Source organism: Melitaea cinxia, chromosome 8, assembly GCF_905220565.1.
Source record: "Melitaea cinxia chromosome 8, ilMelCinx1.1, whole genome shotgun sequence".
In the NCBI taxonomy this organism is placed as follows: domain Eukaryota; kingdom Metazoa; phylum Arthropoda; class Insecta; order Lepidoptera; family Nymphalidae; genus Melitaea; species Melitaea cinxia.
In genome coordinates, this window is record NC_059401.1 from 2,146,558 (window position 1) to 2,173,532 (window position 26,975).

At 35.6% G+C, this 26,975-nt stretch overlaps 1 protein-coding gene and 1 long non-coding RNA gene across 2 annotated transcripts; both read left to right on the top strand.

The window, feature by feature from the left end:
• Positions 1–3,016: 3,016 nt before the first annotated feature.
• LOC123655780 (putative fatty acyl-CoA reductase CG5065) lies at positions 3,017–16,897 on the top strand. The gene is made up of 8 exons (XM_045591533.1): positions 3,017–3,155; positions 3,882–3,958; positions 8,034–8,150; positions 8,411–8,533; positions 9,116–9,241; positions 13,659–13,848; positions 14,933–15,034; positions 16,695–16,897. The coding sequence occupies exons 1-8, from the start codon at positions 3,017–3,019 to the stop codon at positions 16,895–16,897; spliced, it is 1,077 nt and encodes a 358-aa protein (XP_045447489.1).
• A 4,603-nt stretch (positions 16,898–21,500) lies between these two features.
• LOC123655486 lies at positions 21,501–23,938 on the top strand. The gene is made up of 2 exons (XR_006743413.1): positions 21,501–21,604; positions 23,617–23,938. It is a non-coding gene; the product is annotated as an uncharacterized LOC123655486 (long non-coding RNA).
• Positions 23,939–26,975: the final 3,037 nt, after the last annotated feature.

The window sequence follows — 26,975 nt, forward strand, 5'->3', positions numbered from 1 at the left end:
ACCCATCTGTAACTTTATAACAGTAGTTCCGATATTCGTACTAAGTAATAGGGTATTTAATTCAAAATTTAAAATACAGTTATATTTACTTAAAAAATCCTGACCTAGGATTCCGTCGGTTCGACAGGGTAGATTTTCAAATACGTAAAATTTATGCGTTAATTCAATATCATTTACTTTTAACTTTAAATAAACATATCCCTTGGAATGTATGTTGCCACCTATACCTCTGATACAAATTTTCTCAATTTGGAGTGGAATGTTAAGCGCGATCAAATTCTCATACTTTACCGCGGACAACGAGGCGCCGGTGTCAATTAACCAATTCTGAGGAACGTCTAATACGCTCATAGTAACAGAGTTAATATTATTACATATTACATTATCTTTATTATGGACGAAAAAAAATGATCTGTTTTAATTATATTGCAATTATTTTCCTGAGGGGTTTCCTCAGCCGATTTAATCATATTCATATGATTTTCACGACCTTGAACCCTATGGCCTCGATTAAAAGTATTTGTATTGCTACGGTTCCCGCGACGAGAATATGAACGACCCCTATTGTTAGTACGAGTACTATGACGTGAAAAATTTGTTACCGTACCTCTACCGCGAACTGTAGCCAACGCCGTTGAAGATGAATCGGGGCGTCTGTTATAACTGTTAAAATATCTCTGTCTATAACCACGACTATTATGGTTATTATAAACTGATGACCTACCTCTTGTGTTTCCATAACTCATAACTGTTCCTTCTGGCTGCGCTGATAATTCCTCGTCCATTGCGCCTCTAATTGCGTCTTGTAATGTGACATAATTTCGCGCCGCTATAATAGTACTTATTCGACTATTTCGCAGGCCGTCCGAAAATCTTTTAATAGCATTTTTCTCATTAATAGTTTTCAAAATTTCGTATTTTTGTGAATCGCCGTCGGCCTGAGAAATAGTTAAATCGACAAACATAGATTCAATATCCTTACCAAAGTCTTCTATAGTCCTCCCGCCTTGTTTTGCTCGCTGCAACTGCGATTGGATCGCAGTATCAGACTTTTTTGGTAGTAAAAAAGACTTCATATCCTTTATCAAGTCTGAAATTGATGTATAATTTTGAGACATTCGTAGCTTAGCACTCTCTGACAGCCTAGACTTTAAAATAAAAGTTATTAGGGAGGTTTTTCCGTTTTCATCAATCATATCCGAATACATTTCGATATTACTAATTAATTGCTTTGTGACGTTTTCGTCACCTGTCATAACTGGCAGCAAAGATATTGCAGTTTTTAAATTAAATTTTTCCATGTTGCTAGAGGTGTTTTTACATTCAACGACACTACAATCAGTAGAAATTGAACACAGTTCCTTAATTCTAAGAAAAATATGGTTTATTTGTCCATATGTTAACTCTAAATCTTTTAAATCAGAGGATTTAATTTCCTCCTTAGTTACGCCCTCTTTTATATTCTTAACAATACACAAAAAATAATCATATAACTCATGGGCCTTCTTATATTTACCACTTATATCCTGCGTCGACCTCCGAAAAGGTCCTAATTTAATAAGATAATTTTTAATTGACTTAAGTTCATTTAAAATACGATCAAGATCTTGAGCCATTAACAATCATATATTATTATATTATAATGGTATATATTAATGGTATTATCATAATGGTATTTATATAAACACAAACTAGTTTTAAATAAACAAGCTAAATAAAATAAGGATTACTCTCCACTAAATATTTTCATACCTCCTTATGCGCACTGAACTACACATTATAAAAGCACCTTTATATGTATTACGCACTATAAAAAAAAGAAAACGCACTTCACAAATTCACTAATCACTTGCTACTTGCTGGGTCCGCTGGGCTGGGTCAAAAGCTCGCATACATGGGACGTTCCGGTCTTGTCTACCAAAATTCCTCGAACTTCTAAACGTCGTTGCAAATAATTCTTGTCTTATCCATCGCGTATGGCATTTTTTATATAATTTGTAAACGTAGTAAATTAATATAATGCCACTCAAAATAGTGAAAATAGTTAAAATGATAGTATGGTACCCCAAATTCCAGTGCAACATTTGTACATCGTTTCCACTGTTTGAGTTAGAACCGGCTGCGTTCTGGTTTAAAAACACTTCTTCTTTATTCTGGGTTGATTGGCACATTTTTATTAAATATTGTTTGCAGCTTTAATATAATTGCGCAATTGCACTCGATAGCACAATCTAATTCTTTGCACTGTGACACGAGCATTGTTTTTTATTAGTCACTCCACGTAAGGTAAGGTATGCGGTGCCCGAGCGCGCTGATCTCCTGTTACAGGCAGGGTCGCCATGTACTGTGCAGATCAGTGGCTATTAAATTAAACACGTCCGAAGGCTTGAAAATATACTTTATTACTACTACAATAAATGGATTACATACTCTTATATCGTAGGCACACTACATAGTTGACTCTAATGAAGCTATACACATCCATCACGGATGAAAATCGAATTATTTTCATTTTATTCTGTTGTGTTCTGTTCTTTGATATGTAGTGCCAAGACGATACACATGATTTCACCACACAAGTAATTAAGAGAATACAACTTCCTTTATCGTTTTTTATTTTTATTTTTGGAAACCGGTATGTCTTGCTCGAATTTAGGGAGGTCTTTGTCTTCAGTGGACTGTGATAAGCTGATCTGTAACTATATTTTCTGCTTGCCCTGTATTTCTACTCTTTCTGAAAGAAGTGAAATATTTACGTTGCGTACGCAACACAAATCACTGTAGATGTACTTCCTTGACATACTGTGTTTGTTAAAATATATAGATGTCCGGAATGTTTTACTTCTAATGCGACTGACAAAACTCCATTTGTTTGAGTGAAAAATATTTCAAAAGGTACGTTTTCTGCGCTATTAAATGGAAGGATAGAGAAATGCGACTATTTATATTGCTCAGTCGACTTTCTTATTAGGAGAATATATTATAACGAAAAAGTTACAAAATCTACATGGACATTATGGATACAGGCATCCTGTTTGTTCTGACATACGGTGCCGAGACGTTAACACTGACGAAGGGCTTAGTTCACAGGCTCAAACTCGCTCAAAGGGCAATGGAACGAGCTATGCTTGGGGTCTCTCTCAAAGATACGATCAGTAATGAGCATATCCGCGAGAGAACCAAAGTAACCGAAATAGCCAGTAGAATAAGCAAATTGAAGTGGCAGTGGGCGGGTCACCTCTATCGCAGGACCGATGGGCGAGAGTTTATGTATCGAGGAGTGGAGACTGTATCTTGGCAAACGCAGAGTGGGACACCATCCAGCCCGCTGGACCGAAGATCGCGAAGAGTAAGATCGCGAGTGAGGGCTGAATTTGGACTGCGGATAACCGGGAAGAATGATATGAAAAATGATGCGATAAAATTAAATGGATACAATATAATTACAATGAAATGAATACAATTTAAATTACAATCAAAATTGGAAATAAAATTAAATAAGGAAAATTTAATTATTTAACAAAATTAAAATTAATAATAGGATAAAACTAAAACTGATACAATACAACAATATATAATATGTTAACGTTATGAAACTCAAATTTATATTAATTTAATTTAATCTTTAAAAAAAACCAGACTAATTGGTCCAGTCGTTCTAAAGGTAAAGGTTTTTGCTTGGCGATTCGTTTTTGTGTATATAATTATACAGTTAGTAGTGAGACAGAAAATACTTTGCTACTCTATATATAAACACACATTACTTGAAATCTGTTACCAGTTTACGGTCGAATATTAAAAGAGACGCACCTGTTAAATACTGCTTACTCGTTTCTAATAATTATATTAATATTATTAATTGTTGAAATTAAAAGCCCCAGCGATGCACAAAACCGTTGCTGATTTTTACGAGGGTCAATCAATATTTATTACCGGGGCTACAGGATTTCTTGGAAAGGTATTTTGTTTGTATATTTTATTTATTTATTATTTATTTATTTGTGTTTTTGCCTATTGTGTTTGCTTGCAAACGGTGAAAAAGTTGACTTCAATTACATTGACAAGTAAGAATTAACGCGTTTGTTATGCGTTTGCTATTCGTATCAGCGATGTTGCAGATGCCATGGTCACGAGTGACTCCTGTCACCACAGCGTCTGCAACGTGATCATAAAGCTTGTAAACTTATCTTAACTATTTTATCTTATGGATTTTAGTAAAATTCTAGAGTGTTAGAATTACGTAAGTAGACGATAAAATAGTCAAGTAAATACCTATCAAAGATTATTCAAAAAGTAGTCATCAGGTCTCGGTCAAATTTAAATGGAACCACTTAAAATGCACCGGCTTTTGATTTTAAAAATACCATCACAAAGTGGTCCACCCAATCAAAAGTTCTGAGCATATAGCTCAGACAGTGTTTGCCTATCTTCAAGAAGTCGGTATCATTACATGCAGTGGCCAGCACGCAGCCCGGACTCAAACCCCATTGAGAAGTAAGGGAAGAACTGGGACACTCTAATAGAAGAATGGCAGAATATTCCGCAACATTGCCTCAAAAAACTAGTAGAAAGTATGCCAATTCGCATAACAGCAGTATTGCAAGCTGGCGGAGGCGCCTCAAAATACTAAAAGTGTGAAAACGGCACATCTGTAACCAATCCACACTTACGAAAATACTGGAAAAACTACGCATTTTTATTTAGTTTATATTCATTAAAAATAAATAGCTCTAATTCATTTTTTAAAGTTTCATTTAGGTACATTAAAATAATCTTCAATTTAGTTTTCTAGGTCAGGTATTTTTAAAGATATTGAAGATTTTCTAACCGACCCTTTTTCTTTGCGGTCCAGTTTATTTTTAATACGTAAAATGAAGAATCAAAGGTACCTTTTAACCTTTTTATGATATCTTTTACGACCAGTAGTGCTATTCTGTAAGAACATTTTCGTGTCTCGACAGCGGAATCCGCGGTGAGATAATTATCAAATTCGTATTCATTAAAACTCGACAGTCTCGTAGCGCCACACTTGTGAGTGCGGTGACGAGTCGAACCCTGTTGCGTGAGAACGTTGACATTTAATAGTATGAATTCGGTATTCTGTAAGGGAATTTACCGCTTCACACATCACAATTCGAGACTTGATTCGACACTTGACTTCATGCACATATTCTAAAATAAAGTCATAAGAAAAGAATATGGATAAAATAAACACAGCTCTAAATTGCCGCTCTTCGATTCGACACTCACTTCACATCGTTTGTGCGTACGGAATGTTTACAGAATTCCAAACCAAGGTCAAGTGGATTCGCTTTCGAAGTGAGCGCTGTCACTCAGGTGAAGCTCGATATCGAAATGGTTATTTACAGAATAGCCCTGCAGTATCAGTGGCACCTAAACACCGATGGTCACGGGCTCGATTCCCGCTCGGAGTGGATATTTTTGTTTATAAAAATATTTACTTCCGGCCTGATTATTATTGAATCTCATGGCAGTTCGATAGTACACTCACATGACAAACATTTTGAAATGTCGACGCATACATTTAAGCTCATTATTAAAATGGCTTTAATAATAAGTGAGGTAAGTATATATCAAAATATGGAGCAGGCCGACCGGTATAGTACCTCGACCTTACAGAAGATCGCAGCTAAATAATAGAGCGGCGTTGTATTCCTGTTGGTAAATAAGGTGACCAGAGTTCCTGCGGGTGATTGGGGATAGGGTCGGCAACGCGCTTGCGATGCTTCTGGTGTTGCAGGCGTCTATAAGCTACGGTGATTGCTTACCAGCAGGTGAGCTGTAAGCTTGTTTTGCCGACCTAGTTATATATATTAAAAAAAATGTGATTATTTGCGGGCAAAGCCTCCAGTACTATTTATTTTTGGTTTATTCAGACTTTAGTATTTATATATTTTATCTGAAATGATGCATTATTTAGTTGCATGGACACATAAAAACTTATTAATTATTTTATACTCGTCCTTGGTAGTTTCCGAAATTTTGTTTTATAAATTAATTTTATTACCGTTTTTTTTCCAGATTAATTGTTCTATCGAAACATATTTTCCCAAGGTATAAGACAAAGTTGCATCGTGAGAGACTTTGAATACAATATTATAGTATGCAAAAACTGTAGAGACGTTTTAATTTCCGCTTTTCAACTACTAGTTGGAACGCAAATATATACGCGTTATTTTGTTCTGGCAATGATCCATAAACAAAATCGAAATAAATTATAAATAAAATTGAATCCTGCGAGAATTCTTAAATGATCTTAACAAAAAAATTAAATTCAGATTGTAACATACATATTACATCCATTTTTGAAGTGAAAACTTCTTTTGGCGGACCGCACACACATTTTTTCGTAGATAGTAAGTTAGGCTGATCCGTTACGCTCTGACTTGAAAGGCTCGATCGGGTGAACTCGGGACCGCCGAGTGTACCCGAGTAAGAAAGATATAGACAGTTGCTCCTCGCTGCTGAACTGTGGTAATCTCAATCGGGTGAACTCGGGACTTATTTCGTTATTGATTTATTGATTAATTATTGTCAATGAAGTTTTACTTCTGCCGTTCTCTATTTTTTTTCCTATGTAGTGTTACCTAGCTGAATATAATAGATTGAACTTTTGATTGCTTAAATAAACATTCCCTTATTATATCCATTAAAAATATAAATATATTTTTTTATTAAATGATTAAAAATTTTTTTTATTAATTTAAAAACAATTTAGTATAATTTAATAGTTATTTTTATATAACCTCCGTATACACCACATTTTTAGTTTTATTTTCAGGCTGCAGTAAAAATAACCTATCAGGCAAACTTATAGCTGCTGTATATGTTTCATACAAACTATCAAACCCAATTAAACCCCCTTAGCGGTGGAATATCGCAAAATCCGTTCTTAGCGGACGTCTACTAACTATAATCTACCTCTCTACCAAATTTCATCTTTGTCCATCCTTGATAGATGGACCATCCAGCGGTTTTTGAGTTCTCGTGATGAGTGAGTCAGTGACCTTTCTCTTTATTTTATATATATAGATTACGATGTATTATTTGGACACTTCCTCACCATCTATAGAGCATACATTTTAAATTTCAAGTATCATACTTCAAAAACATAGGACTTTCATACAAACTTCCAACCCCCGTTTTATCCCCTTAGGGGTCGAGTTTCGTAAAATCTGTTCTCAGTGGATGTTTATGCCTTATAAGAAACTTATCTGCAAAATTTCAAGTTTGTAGCTGTTATAGTTTCAGAGATTTCGTGATGAGTGAGTCAACCTACCATCCCCCGTTTTAACCCTAAAAGGGAGTTGATTTCTAAAGATACATTATTTGGACACCTTTTCACTATCTATAGAGCTTACATTTTAAATTTCAAGTCTCTTACTTCAAAAACATAGGACTTTCATACAAAATTCCAATCCCCGTTTTACCCCCTTAGGGGTTAGTTTCGTAAAATCCGTTCTTAGCGGATGCCTACGTCTTTTAAGGAGCCTACCTGCCAAATTTCAAGTTTTTAGGTGTTATAGTTTCGGAGATTTCGTGATGAGTGTCCTTTCGCTTTTATATATATTATAGATATTATAGATATAGATAGACAGATAAAAAGAATCGCCTATGTGTATGTAGGGAAAAATTGTGTTGAAACATTTGGCTACAAAACAGAATAGTTGTATCATCAGCAAACAATAAATATGATTGTCTAACCCTTGTTGGGAGCTCATTAATACATGTTAAAAAATTAAAGGATCCAATATTCTACCGTGTGGAACACCGTACTCAATTACCTCAGTTAATGACTGAAATAAAATTGTATTATTAATTAAAAATACAATTTTAAAATTGAAATTATTGTATTTTAAAATTTATTTATTTAGTTGTTTTTGAGGATTGAATTTATTATATGATACTCCAAAAATAGCACATTTGATTTCTAAAATATTATTATAAATAAGATGCAAATAATATGGTGGTGTTATGAAATCCAAAAATTCTATTTAAATTTTTTATTTCAGGTTTTATTACAGAAGTTGTTATACAGCTGTCCAAATTTAGATAAAGTTTACATCTTGGTTCGAGACAAAAAAGATGTAAACATACAAGAAAGACTTAGGAGTGTTTTAGAAAATCCGGTAGGTTACAATTTTTTAATTAATTTTTATATACATATAGGATGCAGATATAGAGAGACAATTTATTGGTAGATTGGTATGCGTAAAAATCTCACACTCACAAGAGCCATTATATCTGAGTCACTCAACATTGCTCAACCTTCAAACTCGAATAAGCAGTGAAGTTTTTATACCAGATATTAAAAAAAAAATAGCTGGCACTTTTGTGGTTAAGTACACAAAATTTATTATGTAGTAAATAATGCTGATAGTACTTTCAGTTGTTTTCCAAATTACGAAATGAAAGACCAGAGGCCTTTGAGAAGATCGTACCAATAAAGGGCGATATCACAGAGTCAAAATTGGGATTATCATCTGAGGATGAAATTTTCTTAGTAAAAAAGGTATTTATCAATTTTCGTTAGTTACGGCGATTGTAGTTAAAATATTATTATTCTACCACTAATAACTAATTTATTGGTTACTAAGTGTGCGTGCAGGGCGTTAAAAACCGGGTATTCAAGGAAGTTGAAATAAGAGACTCGAGATCTTACTATATTGATTTTAATTCACCGTCGCTTATTTGATCAGTTGACGCCTGACCAAAAATAAAGGTAATTGTGTCGTAAAGCGAAGTTGAACCTGATGCTTTAACACTAAGCTAATAAATAGTATTTCATGGTATAATGAATAATGCTTTGATCCTTCTATTATGTGGGGAAAGAGGCCTATGCCCAGTAGTGGGATATTACAGGCTGAAGCGTGATATATATATATATATATATTTATATATAAATTGATAATACATTTAAATGATTAAAACCACCTACTCGATAACGATATTAAGTTTTCATTTTGTGTATGTTGTCTGAAAGAAATAGCAAAATAGCTATAAGGCCATTCATTATACAACAAAATCAGTAACTGTCTAAGATTTGCATATATGTATATGTAGGTTACAATAATGTAAATAAATATTATTTCAGGTGTCAGTAGTTTTTCACTTGGGTTGCTCAGTAAATTTCAAGGAAAAACTCGATGTGGCCGTGAATACTAACGTTGAGGGCACAGTCCGAATACTCGATCTTACTCAACGCATGGAGAAAATCAAGGTTAGACCAGAACTTAACAAAGTTTCACGATTAATATATTACACCATTTTTTTTTATGTAAGTGATATGTCCACGGGCTTATAATGCCCGCGCTTTTGTTATCCCATATTTTTTAATTTAAGGTTAAAGAACTTTATTCTCAAAAAGACAATGTCACTTACATGAGAACAATACACTACAATAAAAGTAAAACATACATATCGTCGTCTTATAAATCCTAGTGCTCAATTAACGAATAGTTTAAATGGTTTCTTATAACGATAAAGTGTTATTGAGAATATATTGCGAAAGCCGAGATTTAAATTCGTTAACTGAGCTTACATCTTTTACTAGACAAGGTAATTTGTTGTAAAGCTGTGCTCCTTCGAATGTGATATCCCTTTTGGCAAATTTCGTCCTAGTCTTAGGCAGAACCAATAAGCTGGGTCGTCGATTGCTGCGCTTCGTGATACGTTTTATAAAGGACAAATTTGAACGAATAGATTTACTGATAATTTTTTTTATATATTTATATTATTATTATTTTGTTTTGTTTTCTTTGAAGCTCTTGTAATTTTGTTTTGGAGGAATTACCCCATACTTCAATCAAATATAACAAATGCGACTTAACCAATGAGTTGTATATAGAATGGCGTAATGTTTGAGGAATGCACTGAGAGATATTTTTTAGGCATATGATCAAAGAGGACATTTTTTTAATATGATCTATACGGTTATTAAAACTTAACTGGTTATCCAATCTTAGGCTAAGGTACTTTTCACAGGTTTTTTCTTCAATTGGAGTATTATGAACTGTTAGTGGATTGTGTTGTGAAATAATTTTATTTTTTGGTTTAAAGATAATATAACACGTTTTGGAAGCATTTATAGTTAATGAATTATGATGAAACCAATCATTTAAAAGATCTAGATCTTCCTGTGCGTGACTGATAATTTCATTTATTCTGTTTCCAAAATAAAATAAACATGTATCATCTGCATATAACGTTAGATGACCATGTAGTTTCAAATTTGCGATACCATTCATATATATTAGGAAGAGAAGTGGTCCTAAGATTGAGCCCTGTGGGACTCCACAAGTATTAGGTAAAGCACCACTTTCTTCGTTACTAATTTTCACTATCTGTAGTCGATCTGTCAGATAAGATTTTAAAATTTTGAGAACACTACCTTTGATACCAATGTTTTCTAGTTTTCGTAATAAAAGTTTGTGACTAATAGTATCAAAGGCTTTTTTCAAATCAATAAACACACCGACTACAATGTGTTTTTTATCTATATTTTGTCTTATAGTTGTTATCAGATCTACGATTGCAGCAGTAGTATTGCTTTTAGCCCTGAAACCGTATTGCCGTTCGGATAAGAAATTGAAAGAGCCTAAGTGTGTAGTTAAGCGGTTGTAAATTAATTTTTCCAATATTTTAGAGAGAACCGGTAGTACAGAGATTGGACGGTAGTTTCCTGATCAGTTTGAAGGCCAGATTTATATATAGGTGTTATTTTTGCAATTTTTAGTGATTCAGGGAAACTTCCTTCAGACAAGAGTTTATTAAAACATTGCATCAATTTTTCTGAAATCAAATTTTGTAAGCATTTTACAGCTTTGGTGCTAATTCTATCTATGCCAGTACTTGAATTAGAATCCATGTCTTTTATGATTTTATCAATTTCATTAGTGGTGCATAATTTTAATGTCGACAGTTCAGGGTAATTATAATTATTTTTTGTATGAATAGAGTGAAATATATCGTGGAATTTTTTTGGTACATTTTCAGCTAAATTAGAACCTATTTTTGAGAAATACTTATTAAAAACCTCACAAATTTCTCTCTAATCCGTAATTTCTTTTGATTGTAGGATGATTTTCGAGGGAGCACAACTCAGTTTTGTTTTATTTTGAGATAATTTGTTTAAAAGTGTCCAGGTCCTTTTTGAGTTATTTGCATAGTTTTTAAATAACTTATAATAGTATGAATTTTTTGTTTCCCGTATCAATTTAGCCGTATTACTCTTCTTTTGGTTAAAATCTTCTTCTATCTTCTGGCATTTTGGATTGTGCTTATGTTGGACCCATAAATAGTTTCTCTCACTTATTCTGTCGATAATCTCTTTATTTATCCAATCTTCACGCGTATTATTCAGAATCTTTGTTTTTATTACTTTGCTGTTAAGTATTTGTTGTTTCAATATAGTTTCTAGCTCTGTGAAGTTATGTGTTGTGTTACCTAGTATTGAAGATTCAAAGCATGTATATAATTTTGTGTAATCTATTGCTTCATAAGTAGTACGTAGTTTTTTTGGTGTTTTAAATTTATTCATTTGTACATAGATTTGTTTATGATCTGACATTGACGAATTAATAATAGCAATATTAAAATCATTTGTTTTTAAGTTGGTGCTTACATGGTCCAAAATCGATTTTCTTGTAGCAGAATCTCTTGTACTATATGCATTATATATTTTATTCAACAGTCTATGGCCGGATTCCTTTATTATTTGTTTATATTTTGTAACTTTGTTGTTATTCTCCAAAAGATTAATGTTGAAGTCTCCAAAAACTATAGCTCTCTTTCGTTGTTGTAATTGGATGTCATATTGTTCAAGAAAGTGCTCAAAATTAGTATCACCAGGGTTGTATATTACACCAACATCCAATGCAAACTTTTCAATGTGTATCCATAGATAGTTGATGCCACCTTGATAAATTGACTCAATTTGATAGTGTTTTAAGTTGTTGTGAATATAGGCTGATACTCCACCTCCTCTAATTGATGTTCGATAGTTATAGTAGTGAGTGTTATTATCTATTTGCAATTGCAAAGCCTGCTCTTCTGATGATATCCAAGTTTCTGAAAGTAGGATAATATGGACAGTTGTAGGTAATGCAAGTAAAATACATTTTAATTCGTCTAGTCTGCCTTTTTTCATTTATTTCTTTAAACATGCATCGGTACTTCACTGCAACTTCAGAAAACTTAAGATCTAGCCTCGATTTTTAGAGATTATAAAATCTCTAAAAATCGACGCGAGTCCACTGCAAAAAACAACACTTTTTTGATTATAGTACAGACATTGTGATGAGATATATTGATAGGGATTATGTGTTAGCTGAGGATATGCTACTGACTTTCAGGATTTTTTTTAGATACTCTAAGAATTTTAGCAGTGACGCGTTTTAAACCAGGACAACAGGTATGCAGATAGCTATTTCGTAAAACAATTGAAATTTAGAATTCGTTGTGATGAGCGATGGGAACTTATGTGTTTGTATTTATGTTCGATTAATTTGGTCGACGACTTTGGGCAACGGTCATAGTGCTGATTTGTGGCTGTAGGCCTAGCGGTTGCGGGTTCGATCCCCTAACATGCTAAACATTTGTGTATTAGTCGTACAGGTTGCTGAGGTTTGGGTGTTTGTGCAGTACTTGTGGTTCTCCCCACCGTGTCTTACACGTTAAGCCGTCGGTCCCAGTTGTTATCATGTACACTTGATAGCGACCGTTACTCGTAGTAGGGAATATATTCCGTCCACCTACATTGAAGCAGCGTGGTGGATTAAGAAAAGGTGATTACGGAAAGAGGCCTATGCAGCATTGGATATTACAGGCTGAAGCGTAATTTGGTCGCTATAATTAACTGTGTATCACTCGTAGTCAAATTATTCGAAATAGGTAGTGTTAAACTTAACAAAGATTAAATCATATTCAAGAAGAAATAAGAACATAGGATATTATACAGTACGGACTTGACTTCACAGTCATCTGACTTCAGACGGTGGGATGCTGCTGGCCTCGTCTCCTTCTTGTAGACGGCGATGGGATTGACTTGGACCGGTTGAGGGTCCTTCTTATGGGGCCGAAAGACCAGCACCGGGGGAGTGGTGGTAGAATGCGAATGCGATCGCATGGCGTCCCCGCTAAGGTGCCGCCGGAAAATAGATGGTGGTTTTGGTAGACAGTCTGGCAATAGGATGGGAGCTCCACACACTCATCGCCCTCGGATGGCGGGGCTAGTGCGTAAACAGCATTTCCCCATCTATAAATAAAAAAGAAGGATAATACAGAATGTTTAAACTCGTCAATACACTCGATTCAAAACCAATTTAATGCTTAGAACATAGTCATTAGAAAACAAATTTAATCCTTAAATAATGTAATTTATCTTATACTGTCATTTAAGTTTATTATTTTGTAGCGAGCTTAGCTCACACCTAAGGCACAATACCTTTTTAGCGAATTCGAAAACGATATAATATATCCACCAATTTTTTGTTTTGCGGATCATATGGCGCCCCTTTGTTACTAGCGCCCGGGGTATGCCCCCCCCCCCCTCTTGCCCCTCCTTCGCTACACCATTGGTTCTCTATAAGCGTATTTTAAAATTATAAGTGAAGGTGATATGACTTTTTTTTTTCTAGTGTTTTGTATACGTGTCAACAGCATTTTCAAATTCAAACACGAAAGTTATAGAGGAAGTGTTGTACCCAGAACCAATTCCACTAGAAGAACTTCGAAAATTGTTAAAGATTGGAATGACTGAAGAAGAATTTCAGGAACTTTTAAGCAAAGGTGCTATTCTTTTACTTGTATTTAGTAAAGAGCAGACGAGTACGAAAACAGTAATTATTAGATAGTGAGAGAGGTGTAATCCGTTATGTTGCGCTAATAAACATTGGTTGACAGATACTCACATGTAACGAGCAAAAGGTTGTTTCTGTGTTACCTGCAGGTTTCTTAACGAATTTCCATTTTTTTACTCATTATCGACCTCGAGATAAAGTTTTTTGTGCATAGTAAGTTTTTTTGAGAAGTAAATCATGAGTCGTTTATTAGTTTGTGATTGTTATCAAATATTAAATTATATTTTTATTAAAATTAATTTTTATTATTTAACAAGCTGTCCGAACAGACTTCGTTCTGTCAAAAGTTAATAGTAAAACTTTTTTTTTAGTATTAAACCTTTCGTGGGCTTTAAGGAACAAAAAATAAATAATAAATTAGCCGAATCAGTCGAGCCATTCTCGAGTTATGCGCTTAGCAACGTCCATTTTTATTTATACAGATTATTTATATTAAATTACCTTAAAATTTATTGTCACTAGTCATTGTTACAAAATTTTTCAATTAGCTATATATATATGACTATAAAATATAAAATTATATTAAAAAATAAATTGAAATATTTTTTTTGTGCAAATAAAGTTTTGTAACATTTAGTTGTGCACCAGTTCTCTTAATTCGTCTTATGCTTTTTTAATATTCATTTTTTAGAGCATACTTCAGTTTTATTCGACTTGAAAAAAAATAATGGAATAATCACTTCAGTCTATCCACAGTCCACTGCTGGACATAGGCCTCCACAAGTTCGCGCCAAAAAAGACGTGGACTCTGTGTGTTGGTCATAGTCACAACGTTGGGCAGGCGGGTTCGTAACTGCAGGGCTGGCTTTGTCGCACCGAAGACGCTGCTGTCCGTCTTCAGCCTATGTATTTCAAAGCTAGCAGTTGCATGGTTATCCCGCCATCGGTCAGCTTTTTAAGTTCCAAGGTGGTAGTGGAACTAGTAGTAGATAGGGGGTGGTTATATTCTTTACTGTCTTAACCACACAGCTATATATAATGGAATAATATTACACAGTATTATAAATTGATTTATTTTTTTATGTTTTGTATATATAATATAACTGTTATAGGGAATAGACCAAATACGTATTTGTTCACGAAAGCGTTGGCAGAACATGTGGTAGCCAATTACCATGGCAATGTACCTTCCATTATAGTACGACCGTCCATAGGTAAGTACTTTGAAGTTAATACTTATTGATTTATTTTGATTAATGGCATAAACAATCATCAACATGGAGAAGACATACAAGGATGGCTCTTCAAATTAAGGCGTTAAATTTTTTGTGAATCTTTAAGTATAAATTTTCTGAAATATGATCCGGTTATTACTTTTGCGAATTGATTTTATTCCAAAACGAGGAACAGGTCATTAAGCCTGTAAGTTTCTTTTGCATCTGTACTGACATTGTATATATATATATATATATTTTTTTATATAACAATATATATCCACGGGCTCATAATGCCCGTGCTTTTATTATTCCAATATTAGTTTGTTAGTTTCGATAACTTGGTACTTACACATGCAACTTAGAGGACTAATTAAACTAGACTTAGTATCTCTAATCCTACGTGAGTCCACCGACCAAAAATTTAAAGTTATACTAAATTTACTTCTATATATATTAATTACTATATAATATATATTTTTTGTATTCCTACTGTCAGTTTTATTATCTAAGTTTATATTTACACTTATATATCTACTAGTTACCGTATATGTACACTTATGTCCTAGTTACCTTATATATACACTTATGGCCTGCTGGCCTACTTACAATATACACTTAGCCTAGGTTACTGTTAGTAAGATTTTTTTTTTTTTTTGTAGTCAATATTATATAATTTATCCTAATTAATTTGGTACACATGTAAAACTATTTTGCACACGTTTTGTAATATGTAATTAATACTATTTAATTTAACACTAACTTTATATGTTTATGTACACCCTATTTATTCACTGAAACAAATTTCTTCACACGCCAAAAGTTTTCAACATATCGAGCACACTCTCAGTGACGGCGGCATCTCTATGATGAATCGCCATCTTGAGACTGTGCTCGAGTATTTCCTTGTCCGTGGTCTCCACTGCCCTCGCCACAAAGCGACCAATTGCGTCGTCCCTGTCGTCGGTGTAATAGACACAGGTGTTGGTGTGTCTAGTCACCGCGACTACAGCGTGCGAAACGCTGTCGTGGATCCTGAGCCTCCTCGTCTTCGTCTGGAGGACTATGACGTCCTCGTAGGTCTGGCCCTGCGCCTCGTGGATAGTTAAGACGCGCGATCCCTCCCCGGATCCGTATCCCCGGTCAATCAGCAACCTCTTCTCCTCTTGCGTAAAGGCCAGGTATAAGGTCCGGTCTCTTCCTGCAGGAATACGCGCGCCCGTGAGGCTCTCCACTCGCAAAGATCGGATCTTTGAGCTTGAGCTGTACACGTCCTTATAAACTTGTATATTATGTAACGACATTGTATATTATGTGCTCATAAGTATTAAGGCATTAAAATAGGGCACAAATTAGGATATATTCTGCTCAAAATATGGAGCAGCCCGACTGGGGTAGTAACTCGACCCTACAGAAGATCGCAGATAAATAACACGCAGTGTTGTGTTCCTGTTGACCAGAATATGGTGACTGAATAGACTAAAGTGACCAGAGCTCCTGGTATTGGGGATAGGGTCAGCAACGTGCTTGCGAAACTTCTGGTTTTGCTGGTTTTGCAGATGTCTATAAGCTACGGTAATCACATACCATCAGGTGAGCCGTACGCTTGTTCGCCGATCTAGTTAAAAAAGTAAATTAATTGCATTACTATCTATTCCAGTTTCGTCTATTAAAACGGAGCCTGTCGTTGGTTGGATAGACAATTGGTTCGGTGCAACAGGCCACATAGCAACAGTGTTTTTAGGCTCGAGTCGTGTAATCCTCACTCAACATGAAAATAATTTGGATTTAATACCCGTTGACTATGTTTCTAATTTAATCATCGTTGCCGCATCTAAATTGAAAAGGTTTGATTTTTTATAATGTTCCCATTCATGTTTATAGCCATAAGCGTCTAATTCAGTCAATGTATAGAAAATTTAGTTAATATGGTCATTATCTATGTTTAATGCATGCACAGAACGCAAGAGATGGATGTTACGTTTTGACGTGACAGCGTCTAATAAATCGATGCACGATGGCGGCATAAGCGAAAAAGGACGCTCAGTGCTTGCACCGCATCTATCTATATTCCATACTAGCTGACCCGGCGAACTTCGTATCGCCTAACACAAACTTTATCGTATGGTATTAAAGTTCAAATTGACTTTTAAGTATTATCACAAATCTTTTGTATGGGAGTATAGAAAAGTGTTGTTTTTAGACTTTTTCAGGAAATTTAATTTTTTTTTAGAATTTTTCACTCCGTAAGAACCATCCTCGTACTTCAAGGAATATTTTAAAAAAAGAATTAGCGAAATCGGTCCAACCGTTCTCGAGTTTTGCGCTTAGCAACACATTCAGCGACTCATTTTTATATTATAGATACTATCACTTGATTGTGGCCTATACGTCCGAGAAGATGTATTGTTTGTCGCGTTAAACTATCGTCTGTAAACCAACTTTACAGACAGCCATTTTTTTTTTCTTTTGACAACTGATGATAAGTATATTGTTTTTTATATTGCAGTTCAGAGGGTGTTGCCGTATATAATTGCGCCACGAGTGCTGAAAATCCACTGAAAATGTATAAACTTACAAAAACACTTATCGAATATGCCTACAAATATAAAGCCTGTAAGTATTATCTTTACATAGTGGGTGAGTGAAGATATTACCAAGTAAGATTGCTTTTAAGTAATGTTATGTTTGTGTGGTGAGTAAGGTGGCCAGAGCTCGTGAGGAGAGTCTGCAACGTGCTTACGATACTTCTAATATTGATGAGAGTGTTACGAAAAGTATGATCGGGGGAGGCGAACGGAGCAAGAGAGACAGGTACGAGCACACATTTTCTTTCTCTCTTTCTCTCATAGCCAGTTACGTTTCGTATATCTAAGACACGGTGCAGGTTTATTGATAAAGAAGTTTTAAAACAGCGTGTGGTCTAAAGTACAGTCTTTTTTTTTACATCGCTTTTGTACCTAGAATACCTAGAAAGCAACATACGATATAATGTATATTTGTTATAAGCGCTATGTTTTGTATGCATCCTGTCATCATCAATCATGTCACTAATCAGTCACTCACTACCAAGCCGACACGTCCAAATTTACTGTAAGTATCGCTGTGACTAATTTTTTTTTTACAAATAAATAATAGTAAAAAAACAAAAACTAAACAAACACGCTTTTATAAATTAACCAAACTAAAAAGTAGAAAATATTAATTTTTAATGAAATCTGAGCCTTTGAAATGGGTCAAAATAAAGTCAAATGAATCGGTTACAAACATACAAATATACAGGTGAAGATAATACAAAGCATGTAAAAACACTTCGCTTTCTAATAATAATAATAATAATAATAATAAGGATCGACTACAAAAAGGCTTTCGACTCGGTGCCTCATTCATGGCTCCTGAGGGTCCTCGAGCTGTACAAGATTGACCAGGCAGTTCGAGACTTCCTCGGAGTATGTATGGGGCAATGGAGCACGATCCTATGTCTCCAGGGCGAGCGACTGACGGGTGCGGATGACCCAATCAGGATACGGAGGGGTATTTTCCAGGGTGATTGCCTGAGCCCACTATGGTTCTGCTTGTCCTTGAACCCTCTAAGCACCCTGCTGGAGCGTTCGGGGACAGGCTTTCAGTTTCGGAGAGGAGGTACTAAAGTCTCCCACCTTCTCTACATAGACGACCTCAAATTGCTGGCACCTAACGCTGCACGCCTGCAGGAACTACTGAAAATCACTACGGAGTTCAGCAGTTCAATCAGGATGCAGCTTGGAGTGGATAAGTGTGCGGTCGTGCATGTGGACAGGGGTCAGGTGACTCAATCGTCGCAGCTTAGTCTCGAATTAACATCATTCAAGACCCTTTCCGAAGCTGAATCTTACCGGTATTTGGGTATGTCACAATGCATAGGGGTGAAGGAAGTGGACATGAAACAGGCAGTTTGCGAAATCTTTTTTGGACGGCTAACAAAAGTTCTTCGGAGCTATTTGTCAGGAGCCAACAAGGTCCGAGCCTATAACGTCCGGGTCATGCCCACTCTCTTGTACACCTTTGGCATACTCAGATGGACTCAGACCGAACTTGACGCCCTGGACAGAAGAGTCCGCACAACTATGACGCACCATCGCATGCATCACCCTAAGTCGTCGGTCATGAGACTGTACATCCCGCGGAAGTGTGGTGGTCGAGGCATGTTAAGCGCTAAGACCATGCATAACCGCGAGGTGTGCAGCCTCAGGGCCTACTTTGAAACGAGACGGGACAGCCCTTTGCATGGTGACGTTTCAATGTGTGACAAAGGACTAACCCCCCTAGCCTTGGCCAAAGAGAACTGGCAGAAACCGGTCGTACTGAGCACCTCTGACCGGGAGACCGTATGGATGGAGAAGGAACTGCATGGACGGTTCTACAAGGCGCTTCACGCGCCTCACGTGGACAGTAAGGCCTCCGTGCAGTGGCTGCGATTCGGCGACCTCTTTGGGGAAACCGAAGGTTTTGTCTGTGCAATACAAGATCAGGTGGTCAAGACGAACAACTACCGAAAGCACGTCCTGAAGAATGGCACTCCCGACTTCTGTCGAGCCTGTCGTCATCCCGGTGAGTCACTCAGGCATGTGCTTTCGGGTTGTTCCGCGCTTGCTAATACTAAGTACTTGCACAGACACAACCAAGTGGCCAAGATTCTCCACCAAGAGCTTGCTCTTATGTACGGTCTCCTGGAACAGAGGATGCCGTATTACCAATACTCACCGGTGCCTGTACTCGAACGCGACGGAGTCCGGCTCTACTGGGACCTGCCTATCGCCACAGACAGGACGATACTGGCGAACAAGCCTGATATCGTGGTGATGGACAGGGCACGGTCGAGGGTATTTTTAGTGGACATCACTGTCCCGCATGACGAGAACCTCGTGAAAGCCGAGACTGAGAAAAAACGTAAATATCTGGATCTGGCGCACGAGATTGTCGACATGTGGGGTGTGGGGTCTGCTGAAATAATCCCTATCGTAATATCTGCCAACGGTTTGATCCCGGTTAGCCTCGCTCACCATCTGAGGCAACTGGGGATCCGGGACGGTTCGCTCGCAGCCAGGATGCAGAAGGCGGTGTTACTTGACTCGGCTAGGATTGTCCGCCGGTTTCTCAGCCTACAGCCCTAACCCCCGGCCGTTTGATCTCCCTGCCGGGGCGTATTCCTCCACCCGCTTATATTTATATATGTAAGTATAAGTAAATTTACTATATAATTATATAAGTAGTTATTATAATATATGTATCTATTATGTATTGGGCGGGCGGAGTGACATTCAGTGAAATAATAATAATAATAATAATACTTTTTTATTTGCAACATCCACACAAATCAATATTACATATCCATTAAACTAAACAATTAAATTATACAATAAGGATATCGCAAACCCGGTCTCAAGCTCGGCATATGCTGGCAGAGCTGTACCGATCTTCCGCTTGAGCCGTCGGGTGACAACACGGTCGCACCAACACCACATACCATACAGAATCGGAATACAAAGCTACGTATACAATACGTACTACGTACGTTCTAAGCTACGTAGGTATGTGTTCTACATTCCTAATTTTGCAATATTTATTTGCAAGTTATAAGAAGGTTCCAACCTATTAAAGCAAGTAAATTCTACTAAGCTAAAATGTATATATTTTACACCAGCTGTGCCCGCGACTTCGTCCGCCGGAATTAAAAAAAAAAGTTATTGTTCAGTTCGCAGAGTTATAAAATAAATAAACTTCTAAAATAAAAATAGCCTAAGTTACTTCTTACTACATCAGCTACCTGCCAGTGAAAGTCCCGTCAAAATCGGTCCAGCCGTTTCAGAGATTAGCCGGAACAAATATACAGGCAGACAAAAATTGTAAAAAATGTTATCGTGGTATATGTACCGTGTATACATCAATGTACATTTAGTAAAAAGCTGTTATTTTAGTATTAAAAACAGACACTCCAATTTTATTTATTTGTATAGATATTCAGGCTGTAACCAATACAGTCCTGAATTTTATTTCTTCTTAATTTCTACAGGCGCTTTGCCGTTTAGTCGTCGCTACTGTCATTTGAAGAAAATTTTTATATTAATTTTTCAATGTAACGCCATTAACACATTAATATGCCATTATATCACCGACACGTGAAGGAACTTTGTTTTATTCTAAAAATCAATTATTCATATACGCGTAGACAGTACAGCAAAATTGCTTACACGTAATAAATGACAGAGGCGGTTACACAAGCCTGTTTGACATTTTTATACTTTATAGTTCAGTAATGTAAAAAATTAATTATTAAATAAACAATAAAAATATCTTATAACACACACACATACACACACGGTCGTCTGTTCCTATTGTACACACCCTAATAAAAAATCATTTTAAATTTAATACTTCGAATCACAAATTTTATCTTTCAGATGGTGTCCCGTTGCCATTTATAGTCATTACAAGATTCAGATGGCTGTCATTACTTTTGTCTCTAATATTTGAAAAGATACCAGCCTATGTAGCAGATGCGTTCCTATTGTTGAGAGGGAAAAATGCCAGGTAAATTGAAACAATTTTGACGTGTAAGGGTTTACTAAAGTAGATATGATCTACTTTTAAATAGAGGTTTTTTTTATTAAGTTTTAACCCAACCACTTAGATAGATAGACCCACAACCTCGATAGTTTATCAACAACTTATAAAAATAATAATTGTGTTGGCTCACAAACGAAATAATTGTGTTTGCTCGCAAACGAAAAAAAAACCGACTTCAATTACATCGACGAGTAGTACAACGTAGATCGACGAAAAAATACTCAAGTAACTGCGCGTTATCAAAGATTACTCAAAAAGTAGTTATCAAATCTCAATAAAATTTATATGTGACTACATGACAAACATCAGCTTTCGATTAAATTTAAAATTTTTAAAATCGGTACACCCAGTAAAAAGTTATTGCGGATTTTCAAAAAGTTCCCTCGATTTCTCTGGGATCCCATCATCAGATCCTGGTTTCCTTATCATGGTACCAAACTAGAGATATCCCCTTTCCAACAAAAAAAGAATTATCAAAATCGGTACACCCAATAAAAAGTTATTGCGGATTTTCAAGAATTTCCATCAATTTCTCTGGGATCCCATCATCAGATCCTGGTTTCCTTATCATGGTACTAAACTTGGAATATCTCCTTTCCAACAAAAAAAGAATTATCAAAATCAGTACATCCAGTAGAAAGTTATGTGGTATAATACAACGTAGGTCGACGAAAAAAGCGTCAAGTAAAAACGCATTATTAGATATAGCTCGAAAAGTAGTTGTTAGATCTCAAATAAATTTAAATGAGACCAATTGGCACACACCACCTTTCTATTAAAAGAAAAGTTGTCGAAATCGCTCCAACCAGTTAAAAGTTCTGATGTAACATACATAAAAGAAAAAAAAAAATACAGTCGAATTGAGAACCTCCTCCTTTTTTGGAAGTCAGTTAAAAAACGACTTCAATTACAAAAGTAGTTATCAAATCTCGATCGAATTTAAATGGGACCGCAAGACAAGCGTCAGCTTTCGATTAAAACAAGAATCATCAAGATTATTTATAAAAAATAAACTCCCACTGCTTGTGGATAATATAGCTCACATTTTATAGTAGATCCGACCGTGTAACAATAATTTAGTAGTTTCTAATAACGCCATCTATCGGACACGCCCAGAGTATGACACGCATCTGCATGGCCCGTAAAAATACCTTTTTTCTTTTTTCCTTGCATTTAGTTTATAATGGAAGAGCGTCTCTTTCTGGCTCAGGTGCTTTCTGCACCTAATTGAGGGAGTCGATCACAATGTGTAAAATAACTCGATGGTACTGAAATATATATTTTTTTCATTTTCATTTTTTCACCTGCCATGGATGGGAATTGAACCCGCGCGAACCCAAGTACAACAGTCAGTGCTTACATACATTACAACTTATTTATATTATTATTCTTAGAAGCACATTGAAATATATATTTTTTCTTTAGCATGATTGCTGACCACGTTTTTAGCCAACGTTTAATACAAAAGTCTTTATGTATAAGTACTTTGTCTATAAAATATGGATGGTTATTAAATCTTCTATATCAACGTAAATATTTGATTAATATTGAGTAAGGAAGGCCATCCTATGACTCTATACTAATAATATAAAGTCGACGAGGTTGTTTGTTTGCTTGAACGCGCTAATCTCGGGAACTACTGGTCCGATTTGAAAAATTCTTTCAGTGTTAGATAGCCTATTTATAGAGGTAGGCTATATAATATTTTAATTCCTCTTTTTTTTATTTTTTTTTTCTTTATATGAAACTTTATTTATACAAAATATTATACATATTTACAATTAAATAATACTCTTTTTAACTATATCTCTTTAACTATATATACTCTTTTTTATTTTTGAATACTCTTTTTCTTAAATTAACGTGTGGACATCTAGTAGATAATACAGTTGAATCAAGTGTATTTTCTGATGCATTATTTATTGTACAAGATATAGAGGTCGTGTTGGGTGTTGATTTTTATTTCCAAATTTCAGGTTTTTGAAATTTCAAGAGAAAGCAATCGTCGTTCGCAAGAACACGGAATATTTTACAAGAAACAGCTGGATCATACATGCGTCGAAAATGAGAGCTCTGTCGGGTTCTCTGTTACCGTCAGACAAAATTATATTTCCTTTTAATCCAAAGGATATCGATTGGGAAGAATATATTGTCTCTTACTGCCAAGGTATAAGGCAGTTTTTAATAAAATAACAGAAGTATTACAACATAAAACTGCGTGTATATAATAAGTACTGTGAACTCTTCTATATAATAATAGAAATAATAATATAATAATAAATGTGTAAATAAAAATAATAATAATTGTTTTGGATCACAAACGCAACCAACTTCAATTACATCAACGAGTAATAATACAACGTAGGGAGATGAAAAAATTAACAAAGCGAATAGGTATGCACAACTCAAAAAATACTCTTCAGATGTCGGTTAAATTTAAGTGCAATCACGTGACAAACACCAGCTTTCGATTAAAAAAGAATTATCAAAATCGGTACACCTAGTAAACAGGTATAAGATAACACGCATAAAAATTACATCGTATATATTAGCAAAAATGTTCATAAAAAACGACAGAGCCAAACTGATTCATCTCTATATATATAAAAGCGAAAGGTCACTCACTCATCATGAAATCTCCGAAACTATAACACCTACAAACTTGAAATTTGGCAGGTAGGTTCCTTATAAGACGTAGGCATCCGCTAAGAACGGATTTTACGATACTCGACCCCTAAGGGGGTAAAACGGGGGTTGGAAGTTTGTATGAAAGTCCTATGTTTTTGAAGTAAGAGACTTGAAATTTAAAATGTAAGCTCTATAGATGGTGAAAAGGTGTCCAAATAATGTATCTTAAGAAATTAACTCCCTTTTGGGGTTAAAACGGGGGATGGTAGGCTGACTCACTCATCGCGAAATCTCCGAAACTATAATAGCTACAAACTTGAAATTTGGTAGGTAGGTTCCTTATAGAACGTAGACATTTGCTAAAAACGGATTTCACGAAACTCGACCCCTAAGGGGGTAAAACGGGGGTTGGAAGTTTTTACGACAGTCCTATGTTTTTGAAGTAAGAGACTTGAAATTTAAAATATATGCTCTATAGATGATGAGAAGGTGTCCAAATAATGTATCTTTAGAAATCCATTTCTTTTTGGGGTTAAAACGGGGGATGGTAGGTTGACTTACTCATCACGAAATCTCTGAAATTATAACAGTTACAAACTTAAAATTAGGCAAGTAGGTTCCTTATAGGACGTAGACATTCGCTAAGAATGAATTTTATGAAACTCGACCTCTAAGGGGATGAAAAGGGGGTTGGAAGTTTCTATGAAAGTCCTATGTTTTTGAAGTAAGAAACTTGAAATTTAAAATGGTGAGGAGGTGTCCAAATAATGCATCGTAATCTATATATATAAAAGAGAAAGATCACTGACTCACTCATCGCGAGAACTCAAAAACAGCTAGATGGTCCATTCATCCAGGATGGACAAAGATGAAATTTGGCAGGGAGGTAGATTATAGTTAGGAGACGTCCGCTAAGAACGGATTTTGCGATATTCCACCGCTAAGGGGTTTAATTGGGGTTGATAGTTTGTATGAAACATATACAGCAGGGTCGGCTTAAAGCAAAATAACCGCGTTGCAACCCTATGTGTTCAAGAAAAATTTATATTGATCACTTATAACTTTTAACTGAGGTAGGGCACAGCAGGAATTTCCTGCTCAAAATATGGAGCAGCCCAACTGGGGTAGTACCTCGACCTTACAGAAGATCACAGCAAAATAATACTGTTTTCAAGCAGTAAGGTGACCAAAGTTCCTGGGGGGATTGGGGATTGGGTCGGCAACGCGCTTGCGATGCTTCTGGTGTTGCAGGTAATCAGTACGGTACGGGCTACGGTAATCGCTTATCATCAGGTGAGCCGTACGCAGTAGTACAAAAAAATATATTTTTTACAATATCTAACCTTTACGTTACTATAATACTTTTTATTTACCCCTGTCGTCACGGAGTCACGAAGGAGCGTGCGTTACGCTATTCTGTGGCATATAGTTACGTAGAACCATATTAAAAACTAAATTGCATGCAGTATATTTAAACATATTTACACTACAATACTCTATATTATTACTACATTATTTCATACCACAATCCTGACGAATTCAACAAACCATTTTGTTAAGCGCGACGCGCGCTTCACGCGCACGTAGTCCCGGGCAACAGTTAGTGTATTATAAAACAAAGTCCCCAAAAATGTATGTGATCGATTCCCTCAAAATCTACGGAACGGATTTTCATGCGGTTTCATCAATGGAGAGAGGGCTTCAAGAGGAAGGCTTCAGGAGGGAACGGCTAAGCCGATTATGATGAGAGTTTCACTGGAAGTTTGCCGGGAAAACTTTGTGTCACACCGATTTCAACGCGGGCGAAGCCGCGGGCACAGCTAGTATAAAATATTTATGGAATAAATATATGGCAGCTATTTTGCATCGAATAAAAAATAATCACGTAAATCGTATTAGAAGTATTGGCGTGATCGATGTAGGTACATACATAATCATGGTACCAAACTAGGAATATGCCCTTTCTAACAAAAAAAGAATCATCAAAATCGGTACATCCAGTAGAAAGTTATGCGATATAATACAACGTAGGTCGACGAAAAAAGCGTCAAGTAAAAACGCATTGTTAGATATAACTCGAAAAGCAGTTGTTAGATCTCAAATAAATTTAATGGGACCAAAAGACACACACCACCTTTCGATTAAAAAAAAAATTGTTGAAATCGCTCTACCCAGTCAAAAGTTATGAAGTAACATACATAAAAAAATACAGTCGAATTGAGAACCTCCTCCTTTTTTGGAAGTCGGCTAAAAAGTGAGCGAGAATTAGCTACCTGTTTTTTTGCTGTAGTTGTTTTTAACAACCTGTTAAGAGATCTATTCTAAGACTTGAGATTCTAGACCTATTCATGCACGCTGGAAAGAAATTTAGCGCCCATGAAGAGGCAATCACTGAAACTTATGTTTATTTTGAGCCCAAAGACAAATCGTACAAAAAAATGGTATTGAAAAATGATTGGACCGCTGTAATCCTGATATCGCCCTCAAAGGCAACTAGGTATATTGAATAATAAAATCAACTTTAATCAAAAGCATTTTTTTTTCTATATTAGCTTACGAACTTTTCAGCCCAACTGTTAGCTCCCTCATGCTACACTCTGTTTATTTTTGTCAACAAAATTACTGCTTATTTTATTACTGTAATATTATGTATTAATTTTATTTATTTTATACTTTATTGTACACACAAATACAAACAAAGCATAAA

Excerpts from the sequence above, each read along its gene's own strand:
- LOC123655780 (XM_045591533.1), top strand. The coding sequence starts at position 3,017 with ATGGATACAGGCATCCTGTTTGTTCTGACATACGGTGCCGAGACGTTA. Across the intron at positions 9,242-13,658 it reads AACGCATGGAGAAAATCAAG|TGTTTTGTATACGTGTCAAC; the intron begins GTTAGACCAGAA and ends TTTTTTTTCTAG. Across the intron at positions 15,035-16,694 it reads TATAGTACGACCGTCCATAG|TTTCGTCTATTAAAACGGAG; the intron begins GTAAGTACTTTG and ends TATCTATTCCAG.